This window comes from Rhineura floridana, chromosome 3 (assembly GCF_030035675.1).
Source record: "Rhineura floridana isolate rRhiFlo1 chromosome 3, rRhiFlo1.hap2, whole genome shotgun sequence".
Lineage (NCBI taxonomy): Eukaryota > Metazoa > Chordata > Lepidosauria > Squamata > Rhineuridae > Rhineura > Rhineura floridana.
In genome coordinates this window covers 67,777,311-67,795,747 of record NC_084482.1, presented here as the reverse complement: position 1 = coordinate 67,795,747, position 18,437 = coordinate 67,777,311, and the positions used below count along the sequence as shown (strand labels likewise).

Genomic DNA, 18,437 nt, shown 5'->3' with positions numbered 1-18,437 from the left:
TATCATGAAGGAAGAGGCCACACAGAGGATCTAAACAATAACAACAACTTTACTATAACTAATTATATACAGAGAACAAGGCCTACAGCATGGTGCAGCTTGTAACATAGGCCTGGAACTGAAACTGCCACAGCCTGGGGCTGACTCAGCAGTTCCTGTTATGGCAAACCTGGAGGGCCAATACCCTACAAAGCCATTGAGCTGTAATCAGGGTTTGTACTGGCTTACAGAAGACTTACAAACCAAGAGCCTGGGTTCAGATATAATGCTGAGCCAGACCATGGCTTAGCTTCTAGCATTGTGGCTGCAGCAGCAGCTAGGGAGGAGCAAAGTGCCGTAATTTCAGAAAAGTGCACAAGCACACTGCATGATCACATTTAAACCACAATTTGGTTCAACTATGGTTTAAAGTGACATACTGCAAACCAAGCCAATGTGTAATTTTTTTAGACAATTTCAGAAGTGTTAAAATGAATGCTGATAATAGTTAAAGAGGAAAGCACAAAAGCAGGACTACAGCTGAATGTCAAGAAGACTAAAGAAATAACAGAAGATTTATGTAACTTTAAAGTTGACAACGAGGACGTTGAACTTATCAGGGATTATCAATACCTCTGCACAGTCATTAACCAAAATGCAGAGCTTGGAAAAGTTACTTTTTTGAACTACAACTCCCATCAGCCCCAGCCAGCATGGCCACTGGATTGGGCTGATGGGAGTTGTAGTTCAAAAAAGTAACTTTTCCAAGCTCTGCATGGATACAATAATCAAGAAATTAGAAGAAGGCTAGCCCTGGGGAGAACAGCTGTGAGAGAACTAGAAAAGGTCCTCAAATGCAAAGATGTATCACTGAACACTAAAATCAGGATCATTCAGACCATGGTATTCCCGATCTCTATGTATGGATGTGAAAGTTGGACAGTGAAAAAAGTGGACAAGAGAAAATCAACTCATTTGAAATGTGGTGTTGGAGGAGAGTTTTGCAGATACCACGGACTGTGAAAAAGACAAATAATTGGGTGTTAGAACAAATTAAACCAGAACTATCACTAGAAGCTACAATGATGAAACTGAGGTTATCATTACTTTGGACACATAATGACAAGACATAATTCACTAGAAAAGACCATAATGCTGGGAAAAACAGCAGGGAGTAGAAAAAGAGGAAGGCCAAAGAAGAGATGGATTGATTCCATAAAGGAAGCCACAGACGTGAACTAACAAGATCTGAACAGGGTGGTTTATAGGAGATGCTATTAGAGGTCGCTGATTCATAGGGTCACCATAAGTCATAATCAACTTGAAGGCATAAACAACAACAAAGGTTTTTTTCCAAAATGCAATAATACTACATTTTATACTCTCTATAGAAAATGCCTCTAAATATCCATTACTAACTTTATGCATTGTTTCTAATGTAGAGTTTTCAGTCTAGAGATTTTTTAAGATGTCCTTGAACACAGTAGCATAATATAATAGACTGCAATGCTAACCCCACTTATTTAGGAGAAAACCCTATTAATTTCAGTAGGACCTACTTTTGAGAAATCATAGTTAGGATTGCACCGTTACCTGCTTTTGATCTGAACAAGGTATGTTCTTTTTCAGGGCACCCCAGAAGACCTGTTGTTCTTTTATGAGCATCTCCGTAAAGGTGGTGGAGTCTTTAAAGTCAACCAGTGCCTCCTCCTGTACCGTTACCACCCACAGGCAGCAACTCATTCAGTTCTAGAGTAAGTCATATTTTGTATCAAACTTCTTGGAGTTTTGATGGATATGGAATCTTTTCACAATAATATATGCATATGGGTTGGTAGGTATTTGATCAGTTGCCTGCATTCTCCAGCTACGGCAGACGTGACTTGAGGATGTTGTCCTCTTTAGACTACTTTGTTCTACTTCTTTATAAGCTACATGTCCAAATATTTCAATACATCTTGAATTTCCCCTGTACATGCTCCAAGCTTAGATTTGGATAACCACTTTTTCAGTGGTCCAGTTATTTGGTTCTGGTGTTGCTTTGGTTTAGGCAAGCCTATTGTTGAAGGTTTGATACCTTGAAATGCAAGGCCATACTGCACATTATGCTAAATCCATAGCATGCAGCTATGACTGTGTTTTTGCTTTATTATATTACGTGTGTTTGGGGGGGGTGTCATTGAGGCCACATCATGCAGGGACAGGTGGTTTATCTCTTCTTCACCCAGATATGATCTGGACAAAAATCCCCCCACCCCTGGTGCAAGTATGAGGCTTGGGAAGAAAGCTCCTGTTGATATTCAATTAATTATGGGCTCAGTGAGGGTGGGAAGGGCGGTTTTCATTGCATCTGGGGGAGGGAAGTTATAAACTTCTTCTCTCCCATAATACAGTGATAATCCACTCCACAAGCAGACTTTGAGTCTGTAATTAAATGAAAAAAATAGATGTAGTTGTTTGCTATACAATTAAAATGACATCTAGTTTGGCTCTCACTCTTACGTTGAACTCCTTTTCATTCCACAGTTACACATTGATCCCAGTATTTTGGACTTAGGACACAAGACAGAACTTAATGTTTTCACTCAGAATGCTTTCTGTCAAACATACCTTCTAAGAATGCAACTATGCATTGGCTCTACAATATCTTTTGAAGAGATGTTTCCCTTGGTTGAGGCACTTTGGTTATATCCATTTGTGCTATATAATTCATCTTAAAACAGCCTTCTCCAACCTGGTGCCTTCTAGATATTTTGGACTGTAACTCCCACCAGCCCAGCCGACACAGGCATCATAGTTCAAAACATCTGGAAGGCATCAGTTTACATTTTCAGAATGCATAGTGTAAGCTAGGGATGGAATCTTCTCCTTTTTTACGTTTCATTTTTAAGTGTGGCTTCCTGGTGGTCGTTAACAATCTGATTCCCTTTTCCTCTGCTATCTTATTATTTTTCCAATCTCTTCCAATATTTTCTTTTTTGCTTTGTGGAGAATTATTGATATTATAATTGCTACAGTACACGTATACACACACACACACAGCCGATCTTACCTACAGATTCAAATACCCCTCTCAAACAAGCCCTTCAGCTAGAGTTCCACACAAAACAGACTCCTTTATAGAATGATCTCTAGGAGGCAAATAAACACTCCACCCCAATGTGGCATCCTAATTATTTCCCTCAATCTCTTCAGGGCATGAATTTGCAGCCACTGGCTATCCTTAGCTCAGCAAAGCAATCCGTTTCAGTTACCCACAAGTCACAGTTGGACAGAGTATCCGTCTCCAAAGAGAGATGTGTTTGAGGCGCTTAGCCAGAGACTGCATAATGACCCAATCAGGGGAGCACAGCACGCCTGCCAAATTCCCCCCAAACTCCAGTTGCTTCCCTTTCACCCTTCTCATGATGCCCCAAACTTTCACAGGGGAGGGCTTACAAAGCAGATAAAAGGTCTCTTCCTAAGATTTAAGTCAGTCAAGCTGAGGAGCTTCCCTGACTTTTGTCACACAAGCTCAGGAACTGTGCAGTTCCTTTAAGGCTGGGGTTCCCAGACTGTGGTCCATAGACCACCAATTGTCCATAAGCTTAATTCAAGTGGATTTGTGGTTGGAGACAGGAGATGGCACTTTGATCACATTAAATATTCATGTTGATTGTTAATTGTATTTTTATTGCTTCTTTTCTTTCTTATATTGCATTTTATTGTATTGCATTTTGAATTCTGTGGTATTCAAATTTTAATAAATTTTAGTAAAATACAATATATAAGAAATAAAAGTACAATTAAAAATCATACAGCATCTAGTACTGCTTATTAAAATTGCTGTTATAGACAGAAAAATCATTACGTAATTTGCCTCAACCCTCAGCAATTTTCAAGTGGTCCATGGGGGAAAAACTTTGGGAACTACTGCTATAATGAACTGCTGTTTCCCAAGCTCTGCCCTATTCTTTGAAGCCTTCAAAACCTGCCGTTGGGGCCTTTATGGAGCTTCCATATTTCATGTTCCAGACTTTGAACAACAACAACAAAAGGAATAGTTTAGATTTTTGTTTAGATGCTTGTTAAAACATTTTCCCCTATCAAACATTCTGGTTTTGATATGAATGTAGAAACTTACAAAAGTTTGGTTCACTATTAGTGGGATTTAATTAATGGAGAGGTTGCTCAGTACACAGTTACGTGAGGTTTGAATCATGAGTTTCAACTGCATTAGCAGCATAATAAAATGTCTGTCTGTTTATGCAAAGTAAAAATCTGTTTCATCTCAGAGGTGCTAAGCAGCATATCCACTATGTAATATTTTCCATTAAAAAGGGAGAAAACTGAGTTTTCTCAAAACAACTATTGCCTCATGGCAGTGATTCTGAGAACAGCTTGAAATTGTGCATGTTTATACGTGGAGGTGATGGGTTGTTGCCTGGGATGAAATTATTATATAGAGCAAATGAAGAATTTTATTGGGAGGTGTTTGATTCCATACTGGCTCTCAGTGTGAAGCCATTGGAAGTGCATAATGAATAAAATGTAAGAAAAAATGAAAAGTATTTCCCTTGTATTATTAATTACATGGAATTATATTTTTGACAGTTTGATCCATTTATTAGAATTTTTCCAACCCTGTATTTGGACGTCAGACCTTTTGGAACAGAATTGCTAGCTGCTGTGGTGGAAAAAACATATTGGAAAGGAATTTGTTCTGATTTAACAACAATGATTCCATTTTGCAAGGTTGCGTGGCACAGACATCTCTGGATTACAGCATACTCAGAGAATGTGGAAATGTTGTAAAGCTGCTTCACATGGGATATTTGGATGGACAGTTAGGAATCCTCTCTCTCACACACACACACACACATTCACTCACTCACTCACACACACACACACACACACACACACACACACACACACGTGTATGTAATCCAGATTAGTTTTATTTATGTGATGAGTCAGTGGAAGGCAGAATTTATTTATTTATTATTTGATTTTGTTATGTAAATTTGTATAGATATTAGCAGAGATTGTCAGTGGTCTGAGATGCTGTGTGCCAGTGTGTGCGTTTACCTAAGAAAGCAGGCTTTTACCCAGCATTGAGATCTCTCATGACAGATGCTCTTGGAGGTCACTGATTCATAAGGTTGCCATAAGTCGTAATCGACTTGAAGGTACTTAACAACAACAAAATAAGAAAAGCTACTTTATTTATAAAAATACATAGTAGATAGGAAGGCATACCTAGTACTAACTAACTAACTAAGTTGGAGGTACAACACCCAGATTTGGGAGTTGCCCTCATGGCTCGGGAGAGAGAGAGCAGAGACAAAGTTGTCTCCTCTCTCTCGGATAGTCGAAGAAGAGAAGAGAAGAAAGGGTGGAAGGAGGAGGGGCAGATAAGCTTTTCCTAATCATATCAGTCTAAGGACAGAAGGAAGTCAGTCAGAGCATCACAGATAAAGGTAATCAAGCCTAGCCATCTGAAGGACCCTAACTCTTTCTCCCTTCTGGAACATAAATAAAAGAACAAAACAGGAGTTGCTCTTGCCCCACTTCCAACAGATTTATATCCTGTCCTTCCTCCCAGCCAGGAGCCCAGAATCTAGAACTGATGAAATTGTCAGAAAATAGAGTTCTTGTCCTTGCAAGCTACCTTGAGTTCTATATAAACAAGAGTTGCCACCAACTTTGATTGCTTTAAAAAGGGGGTTAGACAAATTCATGGGGAATAAGGCTATCATTAGCAATTGGCCATGTATGACTCGTAGCATCAAAGGCTCTCATGTTCAGTTTATGGGCTTCCCACTGGCATCTGGTTTGCCACTGTGAGAACTGGAGCTGGACTGTTGTTGTTATGTGCCTTCAAGTCGATTATGATTTATGGCGACCCTATGAATCAGCAACCTCCAAGAGCATCTGTCAAGAACCACCCTGTTCAGATCTTGTAAGTTCAGGTCTGTGGCTTCCTTTATGGAATCAATCCATCTCTTGTTTAGCCTTCCTCTTTTTCTACTCCCTTCTCTTTTCCCCAGCATTTTTGTCTTTTCTAGTGAATCATGTCTTCTCATGATGTGTACCTCACTTTCATCATTTTAGCTTCTAGTGACAGTTCTGTTTTAATTTGTTCTAACAACCAATTATTTGTCTTTTTGCAGTCCATGGTATCTGCAAAGCTCTCCTCCAGCACCACATTTCAAATGAGTTCATTTTTCTCTTACCCGCTTTTTTCACTGTACAACTCTCACATCCATACATAGAGATCGGGAATATCATGGTCTGAATGATCCTGACTTTGGTGTTCAGTGATACAGCTTTGCATTTGAGGACCTTTTCTAGTTCTCTCACAGCTGCCCTCCCCAGTCCTAGCCTTCTTCTGATTTCTTGACTATTGTCTCCATTTGGTTAATGACTGTGCCAAGGTATTGATAATTCTTGATAAGTTCAATGTCCTCATTGTCAACTTTAAAGTTACCTAAATCTTCTGTTGTCATTACTTTAGTCTTTTTGACGTTCAGCTGTAGTCCTGCTTTTGTGCTTTCCTCTTTAACTTTCATCAGCATTCTTTTCAAATCATTACTGGTTTCTGCTAGTAGTATGGTATTGTCTGCATATCTTAAATTATTAATATTTCTCCCTCCAATTTTCACACCGGTCCAATCCCACTTTCCATATAATATGTTCTGTGTATAGATTAAACAAATAGGGTGATAAAATACACCCCTGTCTCACACACTTTCCGATTGGGAACCAATTGGTTTCTCCATATTCTGTCCTTACAGTAGCCTCTTGTCCAGAGTATAGGTTGTGCATCAGGACAATCAGATGCTGTGGCACCCCCATTTCTTTTAAAGCGTTCCATAGTTTTTTGTAATCTACACAGTCAAAGGCTTTGCTGTAATCTATACAGCACAGGGTGATTTTCTTCTGAAATGTCTTGGTCTGTTCCATTATCCAATGTATGTTTGCGATATGGTCTCTGGTACCTCTTCCCTTTCTAAATCCAGCTTGGACATCTGGCATTTCTTGCTCCATATATGGTAAGAGCCTTTCTTGTAGAATCTTGAGCATTACTTTACTTGCATGGGATATTAAGGCAATAGTTGATAATTACTGCATTCCCTGGGATCCCCTTTCTTTGGAATTGGGATGTATATTGAATGCTTCCAGTCCGTGGGCCATTGTTTAGTTTTCCATATTTGTTGACAAATTTTTGTTAAAATGTGGACAGTAGCTTGTAGCACCTCTATTGGTATGCCATCTATTCCTGGTGATTTATTTCTTCCAAGTATTTTAAGAGCAGCTTTCACCTCACATTCTAAACTTTCTGGTTCTTCATCATATGGTTCCTCCATGAATGAGTCTGTCATCCTGGCATCTCTTTTATAGAGTTCTTCAGTGTATTTCTTCCTTTTATTTCATCTCGGTCAGTCAGTGTGTTCCCCTGTTGATTATTCAACACCCCTACTCTTGGTTTAAATTTCCTTTTAATTTCTCTAATTTTTTGGAACAGGGCTCTTGTTCTTCCCTTTTTGTTGTCCTCTTCTATTTCTATACAATAACTATTGTAATAATTCTCTTTGTCCTTACGTACTAGTTGCTGTATTGTTGCATTTAGGGTTCTGACCATGTTTCTATCTCCTTTTGCTTTTGCTTTCCTTCTCTCTTTAACCATTTTAAGAGTTTCTTCAGTCATCCATTGAGGTCTTTCTCTCTTTTAAACTAGGGGTATTGTCTTTTTGCATTCTTTCCTGATAATGTCTCTGACGTCAGTCCATAGTTCTTCTGGTTCTCTGTCAACTAAGTTTAAAGCCTCAAATCTGTTCCTTATTTGATCTTTATAATCTTATCGGATGTTATCTAAATTGTATTTTGGCATTATGATTGCTTTGTTCTTCTTTAGCTTTACTCTGATTTTCGATACGACCAGATCATGATCTGTACCTCAGTTTGCTTCTAGTCTTGTTTTCACAGAAAGTATGGAACTTCTCCATCTTCTGCTACCAATTATATAATCAATTTGATTCCTATATTGGCCATTTGGTGATGTCCACATGTACAATCGTCTTTTTGGTTGCTCAAAAAATGTGTTCACAAGGAACAAATTATTAGCTTCACAGAATTCAATAAGTCTTTTTTTCTCCTGCTTCATTTCTGTCTCCTAAGCCGCATTTTCCCACAGTTGCTAGTTCTTCTCTGTTCCCTTCTTTTGCATTCCAGTCCCCCATGATTATCAGCACATCTTGTTTTGGTGTGTGATCAATTTCTTCCTGTATTTCTGAGTAAAATCTCTCCAATTCCTCTTCTTCTGCATTTGCCGTTGGAGCATAGACTTGGAAGATGGTTATGTTAATAGGTTTCCCGTTTAATCTCATTGATATCACTCACTCAGACCTTGCGTTGTAGCTCCTAATTCTTTTGCTACATCACTTCTCACTATTAAGGCAACCCCGTTTCATCTTAATTTCTCATTTCCTGCATAAAATATTTTGTAGTTGCCTGAATGAAAATGTCCCATTCCCATCCATTTTAATTCACTCATGCCAAGTATTGTAATGTTGAGACGTTCTATTTCTTGCTTGACAATTTCTAACTTTCCCTAGTTCCTGCTTCTCACATTCCATGTTCCTATTGTGTGTGTCGTACAACTCAGGACTCTCCTTTCGCATCTGTGCGCATCAGCCTCTGGGCTTCCATTCGGCTTTGACCCAGCTGCGTCATTAGTCACAGCACTACTCGTACTTCTCCTTTGTTCTTCCCTAGTAGCTCGTTGAGTGCCTTCTGACCTGGGGGTCTCATCTTCTAGCACTATCTCATGTTGCATTTTGGATACTCTGTTCATAGGGTTTTCGTGGTAAGAGGTATTCAGAGGTGGTTTACCATTGCCTTCCTCTGAGTTTGGATGCATCTTAGTCTGGTGTCTGAGGTTTGATCATTCCACCTTGGGTGCCCCTGCTAGGAGTCTAGCGTCTTGGTCTAGACTCCTGACGGCATTGCTCTCAGCTTTTTCGACACTCTCAAACCCCCTCACCACATTAAGGTGTGCATCATAGAAGGGGGGTCATAGAAACATAGAACAGTAGAGTTGGAAGCAGCCTATAAGGCCATCAAGTCCAACCCCCTGTTCAATGCAGGAATCCAAATCAAACCATTCCCGACAGATGACTGTCCAGCTGCCTCTTGAATGCCTTCAGTGTTGGAGAGCCCACTTCCTCTCTAGGTAATTGGTTCCATTGTTGTATGGCTCTAACAGTTAGGAGATTTTTCCTGATGTCCAGTCGAAATCTGCAACTTGAGCCCATTATTCCATGTCCTGCGCTCTGGGACGATCGAGAAGAGATCCCAGTCCTCCTCTATGTGACAACCTTTCATGTACTTGAAGAGTGCTATCCTATCTCCCCTCAGTCTTCTCCAGGCTAAACATGCCCAGTTCTTTCAGTCTCTCCTCATAGGGCTTTGTTTGCAGTCCCCTGATCATCCTTGTTGCCCTCCTCTGAACCCGTTCCAGTTTGTCTGCATCCTTCTTGAAGTGCGGAGACCAGAACTGGATGCAGTATTCAAGATGAGGCCTAACCAGTGCTGAATAGAGGGGAACTAATACTTCACGCAATTTGGAAACTATACTTCTGTTAATGCAGCCTAATATAGCATTTGCCTTTTTTGCAGCCACAGCACACTGTTGACTTATATTCAGGTTGTGATCAACGACAATTCCAAGATCCTTCTCACATGTATTGCTGAGCCAAGTATCCCCCATCTTATAACTGTGCATTTGATTGTGGATGAAGGTGCAGATTTGGTGTGCATTACTGAGACCTGGGTGGGTGAGCTGGGAGGAGTTGATGTGACCCAGCTTTGCCCACCTGGATACACCAGCACAGGCTGCAGGGGCAGGGGGGGAGGAGTTGCTGTGGTCTACAGAACTTCCATCTCTGTCACTGGGAAACCACTCTGTCTTGGAGCTGGCTGTGAGAGCCTGCACGTGGTGTCGGGACAAGGAGACAGTAAACTAGGATTGCTGCTGGTGTACCGTCCACCCTGCTGCCTGGCAGCTTCTCTGACTGAGCTGACGGCGGCCATCTCGGCTGTGGTGTTGGAGTAGCGCAGAACAATAGTGCTGGGTGATTTCAATGTCCATGCTGAGGCTGCCTCTTGTGTTCCAGCTCGGGCCTTCATGGCCTCCATGACGACCATGGGGTTGTCTCAAGTCGTTGTCCCGACGCATAGGGCAGGGCACACCCTCGACTTGGTTTTTGCTCCAGATGGAGGAAGAGGTGGTCTGGAGATAGGGGGGTGGATGTCACCCCATTGTCATGGTCAGACCACTTCCTGGTGAAGTTTAGACATATGGCTCCAATCCTTCCTTGCAAGGGTGGTGGATAGATTAAGATGGTCTGCTCCTGGAGCCTAATGGAATCCACAGGATTCCTGAATGCCCTGGTGGAGTTCCCAGTAGATAGAGCAGGTGACCCTGTTGAAGCCCTTGTCACGCTGTGGAACAGCAAGGTGTGTCAGGCTCTTGACATGGTTGCCCTCAAGCTCCCTCTCCGCCATTGTGGAGCCCAGTTTGCCCCTTGGTACACCAGTGAGCTAAGGGCAATGAAACAGACTGGGCGATCGCTAGGACACAAGTGGCTAAAGACGTGCTGTGAGACTGATCGGGCATGAGTAAAACATAACCATGCCTACTGTGTGGCAGTGAGGGCGGCAAAGAAGGCCCACTTCTCTGCCTCCATCGCATCCTCAAGTAGCCGTCCAGTGGAGCTTTTCTGTATTGTCAGGAGCCTGTTGACATCAACTCCAGGAAATGGAGTTTTAGACCCTTTGGAGGCCCACTGTGAATTGTTTGCTAGGCACTTTGAGGGTAAAGTTGCTTGTCTCCATAGCAGTCTTGATGCCCCCTCCACATCTAGTGTATTCCCCAATGAGGTGTCCAGTGCAACGTCTGCTGCAACTTCTTGGGAACGGTTTCAGTTGATGCGGCCTGATGATGTAGACAAGGTGCTTGTGATGATGTGGCCAGCAACGTGTCCTCTCAACGCTTGCCCTTCTTGGCTTATTAAAGCTTGCGGAGGGGGTTTGCCCAAGTGGATCCAGAGTGTGGTCAGTGCATCATTGCTGGAGGGAGTGGCTCCAGCCACCTTGAAAGAGGCGGTGATCTGACCACTCCTGAAAAAGCCCACCCTGGATCCATTGGCTTGTGATGACTACCGACCGGTTGCAAATATCCTCTTTTTGTGGAAGGTGATTGAGAGGATTATGGCACAGCAATTGCAAGTTCGCTTGGATGACCCATCCCAGTCAGGGTTCAGGCCTGGTTATGCGACTGAATCGGCCTTGGTTGCCTTGATGGATGACCTTTATCAGTAGAAGGACAGTAGGAATGTGACCGTGTTATTCTTACTTGATCTCTCAGCAGCTTTTAATACCATTGACCATGGTATCCTTCTGTGCCGACTTCGTGAGATGGGTATTGGAGGCACTGGTTTACAGTGGTTCTGATCCTATCTCCAAGGTCGCTCTCAGAGAATAGCATTGGGTGACTGTCTTTCGGCCCCCTGGCAGTTGTGCTGTGGGGTGCCTCAGGGTATCATCTTGTCCCCCATGCTGTTTAACATATATATGAAACCCTTGGGAACGGTCATCAGGAGATTTGGGATGAGGTGTCAGCAGTATGCTGACAATACCCAGCTCTATTTCACCGTAAAATCTGAATCGTGAGAGGCCGTGCAAGCCCTAGACCAGTGCCTGGACTTGGTGGTGGGCTGGATGAGGGCCAGTAAACTGAGCCTGAATCCTAGTAAGACAGAGGCACTGCGGGTTGGTGGTTCCCAAGTTCGGGTAATTGGTCAGTTGCCTGCTTTGGATAGGGTCGTACTCCCTCTGAAAGAGCAGGTTCATAGTCTGAGGGTGCTCCTGGATCCATCTTTGTTACTAGAGGCCCAGGTAATCTCTGTGGCTAGGAGTACCTTTTACCAGCTTTGGATGATAAGACAGCTGTGGCCGTTTCTGGACTGGGATAGCCTGACCACTGTTGTCCACTCACTGGTAACCTCCAGGCTGGATTGCTGTAATGCCCTCTATGTGGGGCTGCCCTTGAGGTTGGTCTGGAAGCTGCAGCTGGTGCAAAATGCGACGGCGAGACTGCTGACTGGGGCAGGGTATCGCCAACATGTCACCCCACTGCTGAAAGAATTGCACTGGCTGCCCATTTGCTACTGGGCCAAATTCAAGGTTCTAGTTTTGGTGTACAAAGCCCTATACAGCTTGGGACCAGGATACCTGAAAGACCCCTTATATGCCCAGTCGATCACTGCGCTCTACAGGTGAGGGCCTCCTGCATCTTATCATCTTATCCTGCATCTTATCAGGAGGTTCGTTCTGCACAACATGGGAAACAGACCTTTAGTGTGGTGGCACCTACCCTGTGGAATTCCCTCCCCTTAAATATTAGATAGGCACCATCTCTGTTATCTTTTCTGCACCTATTGAAGACTTTCCTATTTCAACAAGCCTTTTGACAAATTGTAGGGGAGTACAATATCTCAGAGAGGAGATCAGGTCTCCTGCTCCCCTGGTGCATTCACTATAGCTGCCCAATTTTCCTGCTTTTTAAAGTTTGATAGAACTATCTGTTGTCTACAGGTACATTCTTAAATCACAATGTTTTTTGCCTCTTAGTGAATTTCTCTGCTTTTTAATCCGGGAGGTAAGAAATGGGAACCTGTGCAAGTTTGCTGAGAATGGATTGATCATTTGCATGCTTATTGAGTTCAGTGGGGTTTACTCCCCTGCGATCATGCTTAGGATAGGTGAAACTGATCACAGGGGATGGGGAGGGGAGGAGGAGGATGGGAGCAGGCAGGAGGGGAAGGGGGAGGACAGGTTTGATCATTTGCATATTTATTGAGTTCAGTGGGATTTACTCCTGTGCAGTCATGCTTAGGATAGTTAAAACTAACCATGGGGAGGGAGGGCTAGAGTGGGCAGGGGAGGAGGAAGAAGGAAGAGGGGAGGAGAGGGGAAGGGAAGGGAGAGGAGAAGGGGAGGAGGAAAAAGGTAAGTCTGATCATTTGCATGCTTATTGAGTTCAGTGGGGTATACTCCCATGCAGATAGGTAAAACTGACGATGGGGGAGGAGGGGGGAGAGTAGAGGAAAGGAGGAAGGGGAAGAGAGGAGAGCAGAAGGAGGGGATTGGAAGGGGAGGAGGAAGGAAGGGATTGGAAAGGGAGGGGTGAGGGGTGAAGGAAGGGGGAGGGAAGAGGCAAAAAGGAGGTGATGGGAGGGAGGAGGAGGTGGGCAGGTTTGATCATTTGCATGCTTATTAGGTTCAATGGGATTTATTCCCATGCAATCATGCTTAGGATAGGTAAAACTGACTGAGGGGGAGGGCAGAGAGGAGGAGGAGGGGGAAGGAGGTTGTTGGAAGGGGATGGAGGAGCAGAAGGGAGGGGTGAAGGGAGGGGGAGGGGAGGGGAGGGGCAAGAGGGAGGGGATAGGAAGGAGGAGGAGGGGAGGACAGGTTTGATCATTTGCATGCTTTTTGAGTTCAGTGGGATTTACTCCTGTGCAGTGCTTAGGATAGGTGAAACTAACCTGGAATAGGGGCAGGGAAGGGAGGAGAAGGGCAGGAAGGGAGGGAGAGGGAGAAAAGGGGAGGGCATGAGATTGGATGTGTGGTCACTGGACAGAGGTGAAACCCCTTTCCTTTCCCAAAGGAAAACATGATGAACAGTATCATTCTTTTTCAGGGTTTCCACCACCTTTTTATTCTACAGCAGGCACATGTGGCCTCCCACTCAAAGGTGCTGAGAGTTGCTAGTAGATGCCCTGTTCCCTCACAGAGCTTCAATCAGAGTGGCTAACTGTTAAACCACTCTGGCCACTGGAGCTCTGTCAAGGGAATAGTAGTCTCCTCTCTTTAAACTTTTAAACTGCAGAAGATGAAGGTCAGAGTATGGGGCAAGGTCAGTAATAGGATTACCGGTACTCTGTGAATATGGCTGATATTTAATTAATTTCAACAAATTATGAGGAAAAAGTGAAAAAGGGGTCTAGTGTTTTTCTCTTTTTACACTTTGAACTCTTGATTCTCTCTGACTGATTTGTGTATCGCCATGAAAATTTAGAGGGTTGTTAAACAAGCTTTTCTGAGTTTAGGACTTTAAGTTTGGTAAGCTTTTGTTTAGAAATGAGCTTATGGGCAGCATCAGAATGGCATGGGGGTGTTTTCAATTTAACATTGCAGAATGCAAAAAATCCATGCTGACTATAGTATTCAGCCACTCTTGTGGTTGTATAATACAAATAGGGATGGGCTAACCCTTTTTTAGACTGAGGGCCTCACTGAGCTATAATCATCTTTTGTCAGAGTGGATGTGGCTGAAATGTAAAAGTGGGTGTGCCCAATTTTAATTAATTTTTTTTAATGACAAATTTGGGAGATTGTTGGCAGGAGTCACAAAAACATTTTGGCATCACAGATTCAAAGCAGGGGTCCTGCTGGCATGGTATATATCTATATATTTATCTATATCTATATTGAAAAGCTTTTTAAAAAATAGTCAAATTGGAGGGGGGTACCTGAAAAGCCATAAAAATCATTTTGATATTACACTGAGATATCTATGGGAGTAAAAAGGAACAGATTTTCAAAAAAAAATTACAAAAATGATTGCCAAATCTGTCTTGGAAGGCTTGCCGTGACAGTGAGGGGACCTATGGGAACAGTCAGTAAAAAAGATACATAATGAGTAAAAGAAAATGGGGAAAATTTGGGGAGCCACAAAAATATATTTAGGCATTATGGCATCATACCCATAGAAGCAGTAAATTTTTTAAAATATACATTTGTGAGGGGTCCACAGTAACCTCCTGGGGGGCTGGAAGCAAGCCACAGCTTAGCCACCCCCAAAACAGATACATAAAGATATGTAAAAATATCATTATATGTATATCATTTGTCTGAAAGTATAGTTAAGACAAAGTGTGTGCCTCTTAATACCTATAGCTTAGAGCTAGAATTCAAAAAATAAATCTTTATGAAACTAAAGAACATGATTTGTTTAAACAAAGGTGTGTCAGTTAATCTTTTCAGCAAAGGTAGCAATCAGTCTAGATCTTCAGTGAGCTGATCACTGTCAGAGCCTATATACCCTACAGGCAGAAACTACGTAGTATTTACCTAATTTTGCAACTCTCATTACAAGAAAAAAAGGAAGTTCACATCTGATTGGCTAGTGGGAGTTAGTTCTGTGTACTTCTAGTGACATTTGAATGTAGGAATTAATTATTACTTTTTACCCCTGTGGGTAATTCCCACAATTAATTTACCCTACAGAATAGATTACTGGAAGGTGAAAGGAATCTGTGAACTAGGAAACAGCCTCACTCCCATAGTCTCCTGTGCTAGAGGCATGGGAATACATTATTAAATGGTATATTCTCTATGATGATAGAATCCAAATGACGTAGTACACATATCTCAAACAGATACAGTTTGACAATCATAGACTTAGCAAACTGTTTATGTATATTTTTATGTTGTCACCTAAAGTTATAATGGTTATCTGTTTGAAGTTTTAGCCACCCCAATAATAGACAGGTTACAATATATTTAAACATTTACAATAGAAAATAAAGTAAAATTAGTTAAGAAACTATTCAACTATTAAACTCCTCATCATAAAGTTCATTTTGAGCCGTGGTGCAGGGGATTAGGAATGGACCAGCAGCGGCACCTTCCCAGCAGTGACACTCACTGGAATATGGTGAGATAGGCCAGTTGGCTGTGAGGTTGGGGGAGCTCCAGGTTGCTGATGACCCTGCAGGTGTGCACGTACTTGCTACTGCTGCTGTACCCCCTCATGCAGCACCGCTGAGTTTTTTGTCTTTTATGATTTACAAAGTAACATTGTTCCACGACCTTTTCTGAACCACCATTGCTTTTCTAGTTATGTAATTTGAATTCTGGGTCTCCCTTGTACCTGGGGAATTAAACCCTCTTTGTCAAAGCTCTTCAGTCAGCTGTGTTTCCAGTATCACAATATCAGTACTGGTATTTGTTGGGGATATATTTTTGGGAGAAAACTGTGGAAGACTTTGAATATATAAAATGTATCTGATCTGTCCTAGATGGCCCAGAAGACATGTAGAAGTTAGGCCAAAAAATAATTAAATCCCAGATCTTATATTCTGAAATAAATACATCAAAATATGAGAATCCAAATACATGTATTCAACTAGCTTCATAGTTCTCAGACAACAAATCTACTTCCCTGGGCTCCTTTTGGGAGGAAGGGTGGGATCAAAGTTTAATAAATGAATAAATAAATATTGAGAAGCATTTTGTACCCTGTTATCTTCCAGTGATCACTATAATGTGTGTAGGAACTAGGTGCATATTCATAGGCAAGGGAACTCTTACTAGAAAGTCATGCTTGGCTATAGTTCCCTGGCATGTGTCCACGGTTTGTTTACAAATAGGAGTCTTCTCTTCACGCTCCATGATGTGAACTATGTAAAAATCATTATACATTTTGAAGGCAATGTGAATCAGTTCTGAGGGAAAGTGGGTTCTCAGGGGGAGGTTTAAGAAAAGACCATAATGACAAAAAGTAAAGGTATTGTGTTGACCCATAACGAAAATTCAATAATCCATTTTAGGGCAATACTTTTATTAGGCTAACCAGTGTCACAAAATAATGTGGAAGCTTTTGAGTTCTCCAGTACTCTTCATCAGGCTAGATAGTAAACAAAGGAGGATGGGAGGGGAAAAGCTGACTGTTTGATGCAGCCATGGAGTCTGTATTTGTTCACATAATGGCAGTTGCATTGCCTTTTGTCTTATTTACAGTTTTATTCCTCCTTTTTCCACATACCACCACTCTTCATGGGTAGATAATACCTTTAGCCAAAAGGTTCTATGGAGCTTGTATATCTCTCTCTTCTTTCAGTTATGTTAGTAGTGTGAGAAAGGGGGGGTAGGAGATGACAGTCAGTTATTTTAACTATTATGTCAACTGATTTTCTACAAAAGAAGGCACTGTGTGAAGCAGACAGAAACCTAGTAGAACTATTTGTCCAAAGCTTAATATGCTATATTCTGAATTGCTACAATATGCTAATATCAGATGAAATTGGAAAAAAATAGTATTGTAGGAGGGGGCAATAATATATTTTTTTAAAGTAAGATTTAAATTCCATTTCATTGGGAATGTGGGATTGGTGCCTCAATTTGGCACTCCCTGTGACTTAGATTGATGTTGCTTCTGGCTATGAAATAGTAGTTAATGTGAAGACTGAAATGAACCAGTGAGAATCTTTTGTGGGAGGTGGTTCATGTAACTTTTAAGAACTGCTTTTAGTTTCATTTGTTTCAGGCAGTTTCTTTAATTGTAATTTGCAAGTTGCTACATCTCCCTTGCACCTGCCTTGGCGCTGGAAGCCTGGGAAAATGGCATTCCCTTATCCCTCAAGGCAGGGATCCCAGCTACTGGCCCTGGGAACGTCCCAACATACAAGGCAACCTAGGTGAACCGGAAACCCAAAGGGCAAAACCAAAAATCATCTCTCTTTTGACACTCCTTAAGCTACATTTTTAAAGCTATCTTAGTAATGTTAAGGTGTTCATTACAGGTTTTCACAAAGCCCGCATCTGCAATAATCATATAGTTAGCCTGAAGGCACAGTCACACACTTCTCTGCATGAACCCTACATCCACCCACTGTTTGTCCTTATGACACAACCTGAAGCTATGAAAATATTCCCAAGCTCTATGATGCAGACTTTCTGACTTAACTCTCCCTCAAAGGGGCATGTAGGAGGTAGAGTGGCAGTTCAGATGCATGCGTCTTACTTGCCTTGGCTCTTAGAAATCAGTACATTGAGTCTTGACTGATTTTCCCCAATGCATGAGGGCCAAACTACATGTTACAGCAGCCTCTTTACCCTGGCCTTCAACACCTGAGATGTATATTTTTAGGACCCACCCTATTTACTGTGATGTTGTTCAGGTTGTTTTTAACTGTTTTAATTATGTGTTTTAAAATTGTTGTAACCCACCCTGGGATCTCTGGGTGAAGGGTTGGTAATAAATTCTAATTCTGATAATAATAATAATAGATTAACAATGACATTCTTAGAAGCCTGGCTGGTGCTTTCTTGATAGAAAACAGCCCAAAGATGCCCCAGTCCAGATCAGGACTGTGGTGCAGGCCATGGCACTAAGCGCATAATTATAAACACCCCCTTACTGTCCCCTCTCCACCCCCTACCCACACAGGGCCACCTGACACCAAGTTCCCTGTGGGGAGGAAGGAGAGAGCAAGGGAGGCAGGCAAAGTAGCAATGGGCTCCTTTCTGCAGTAATTGGATTTGCCATCGGATTAATTATTATTTCTGATATTCTCTGTCTTTGTGGAGAGAATTTTGAAGTAGCAACTCTCCACGCCTAGTTTCTG

At 42.1% G+C, this 18,437-nt stretch overlaps 1 protein-coding gene across 5 annotated transcripts in view; it reads left to right on the top strand.

Moving 5' to 3' along the window:
• B3GNTL1 (UDP-GlcNAc:betaGal beta-1,3-N-acetylglucosaminyltransferase like 1) overlaps window positions 1–18,437 on the top strand; it is a 368,072-nt gene that overhangs the window by 302,263 nt on the left and 47,372 nt on the right. For all 5 annotated transcript variants that reach the window (XM_061621834.1, XM_061621837.1, XM_061621836.1 and 2 more), the window contains one exon: window positions 1,609–1,733. In XM_061621834.1, coding sequence (XP_061477818.1) covers window positions 1,609–1,733 — 125 coding nt within the window. The remainder of the gene's footprint in view (window positions 1–1,608; window positions 1,734–18,437) is intronic.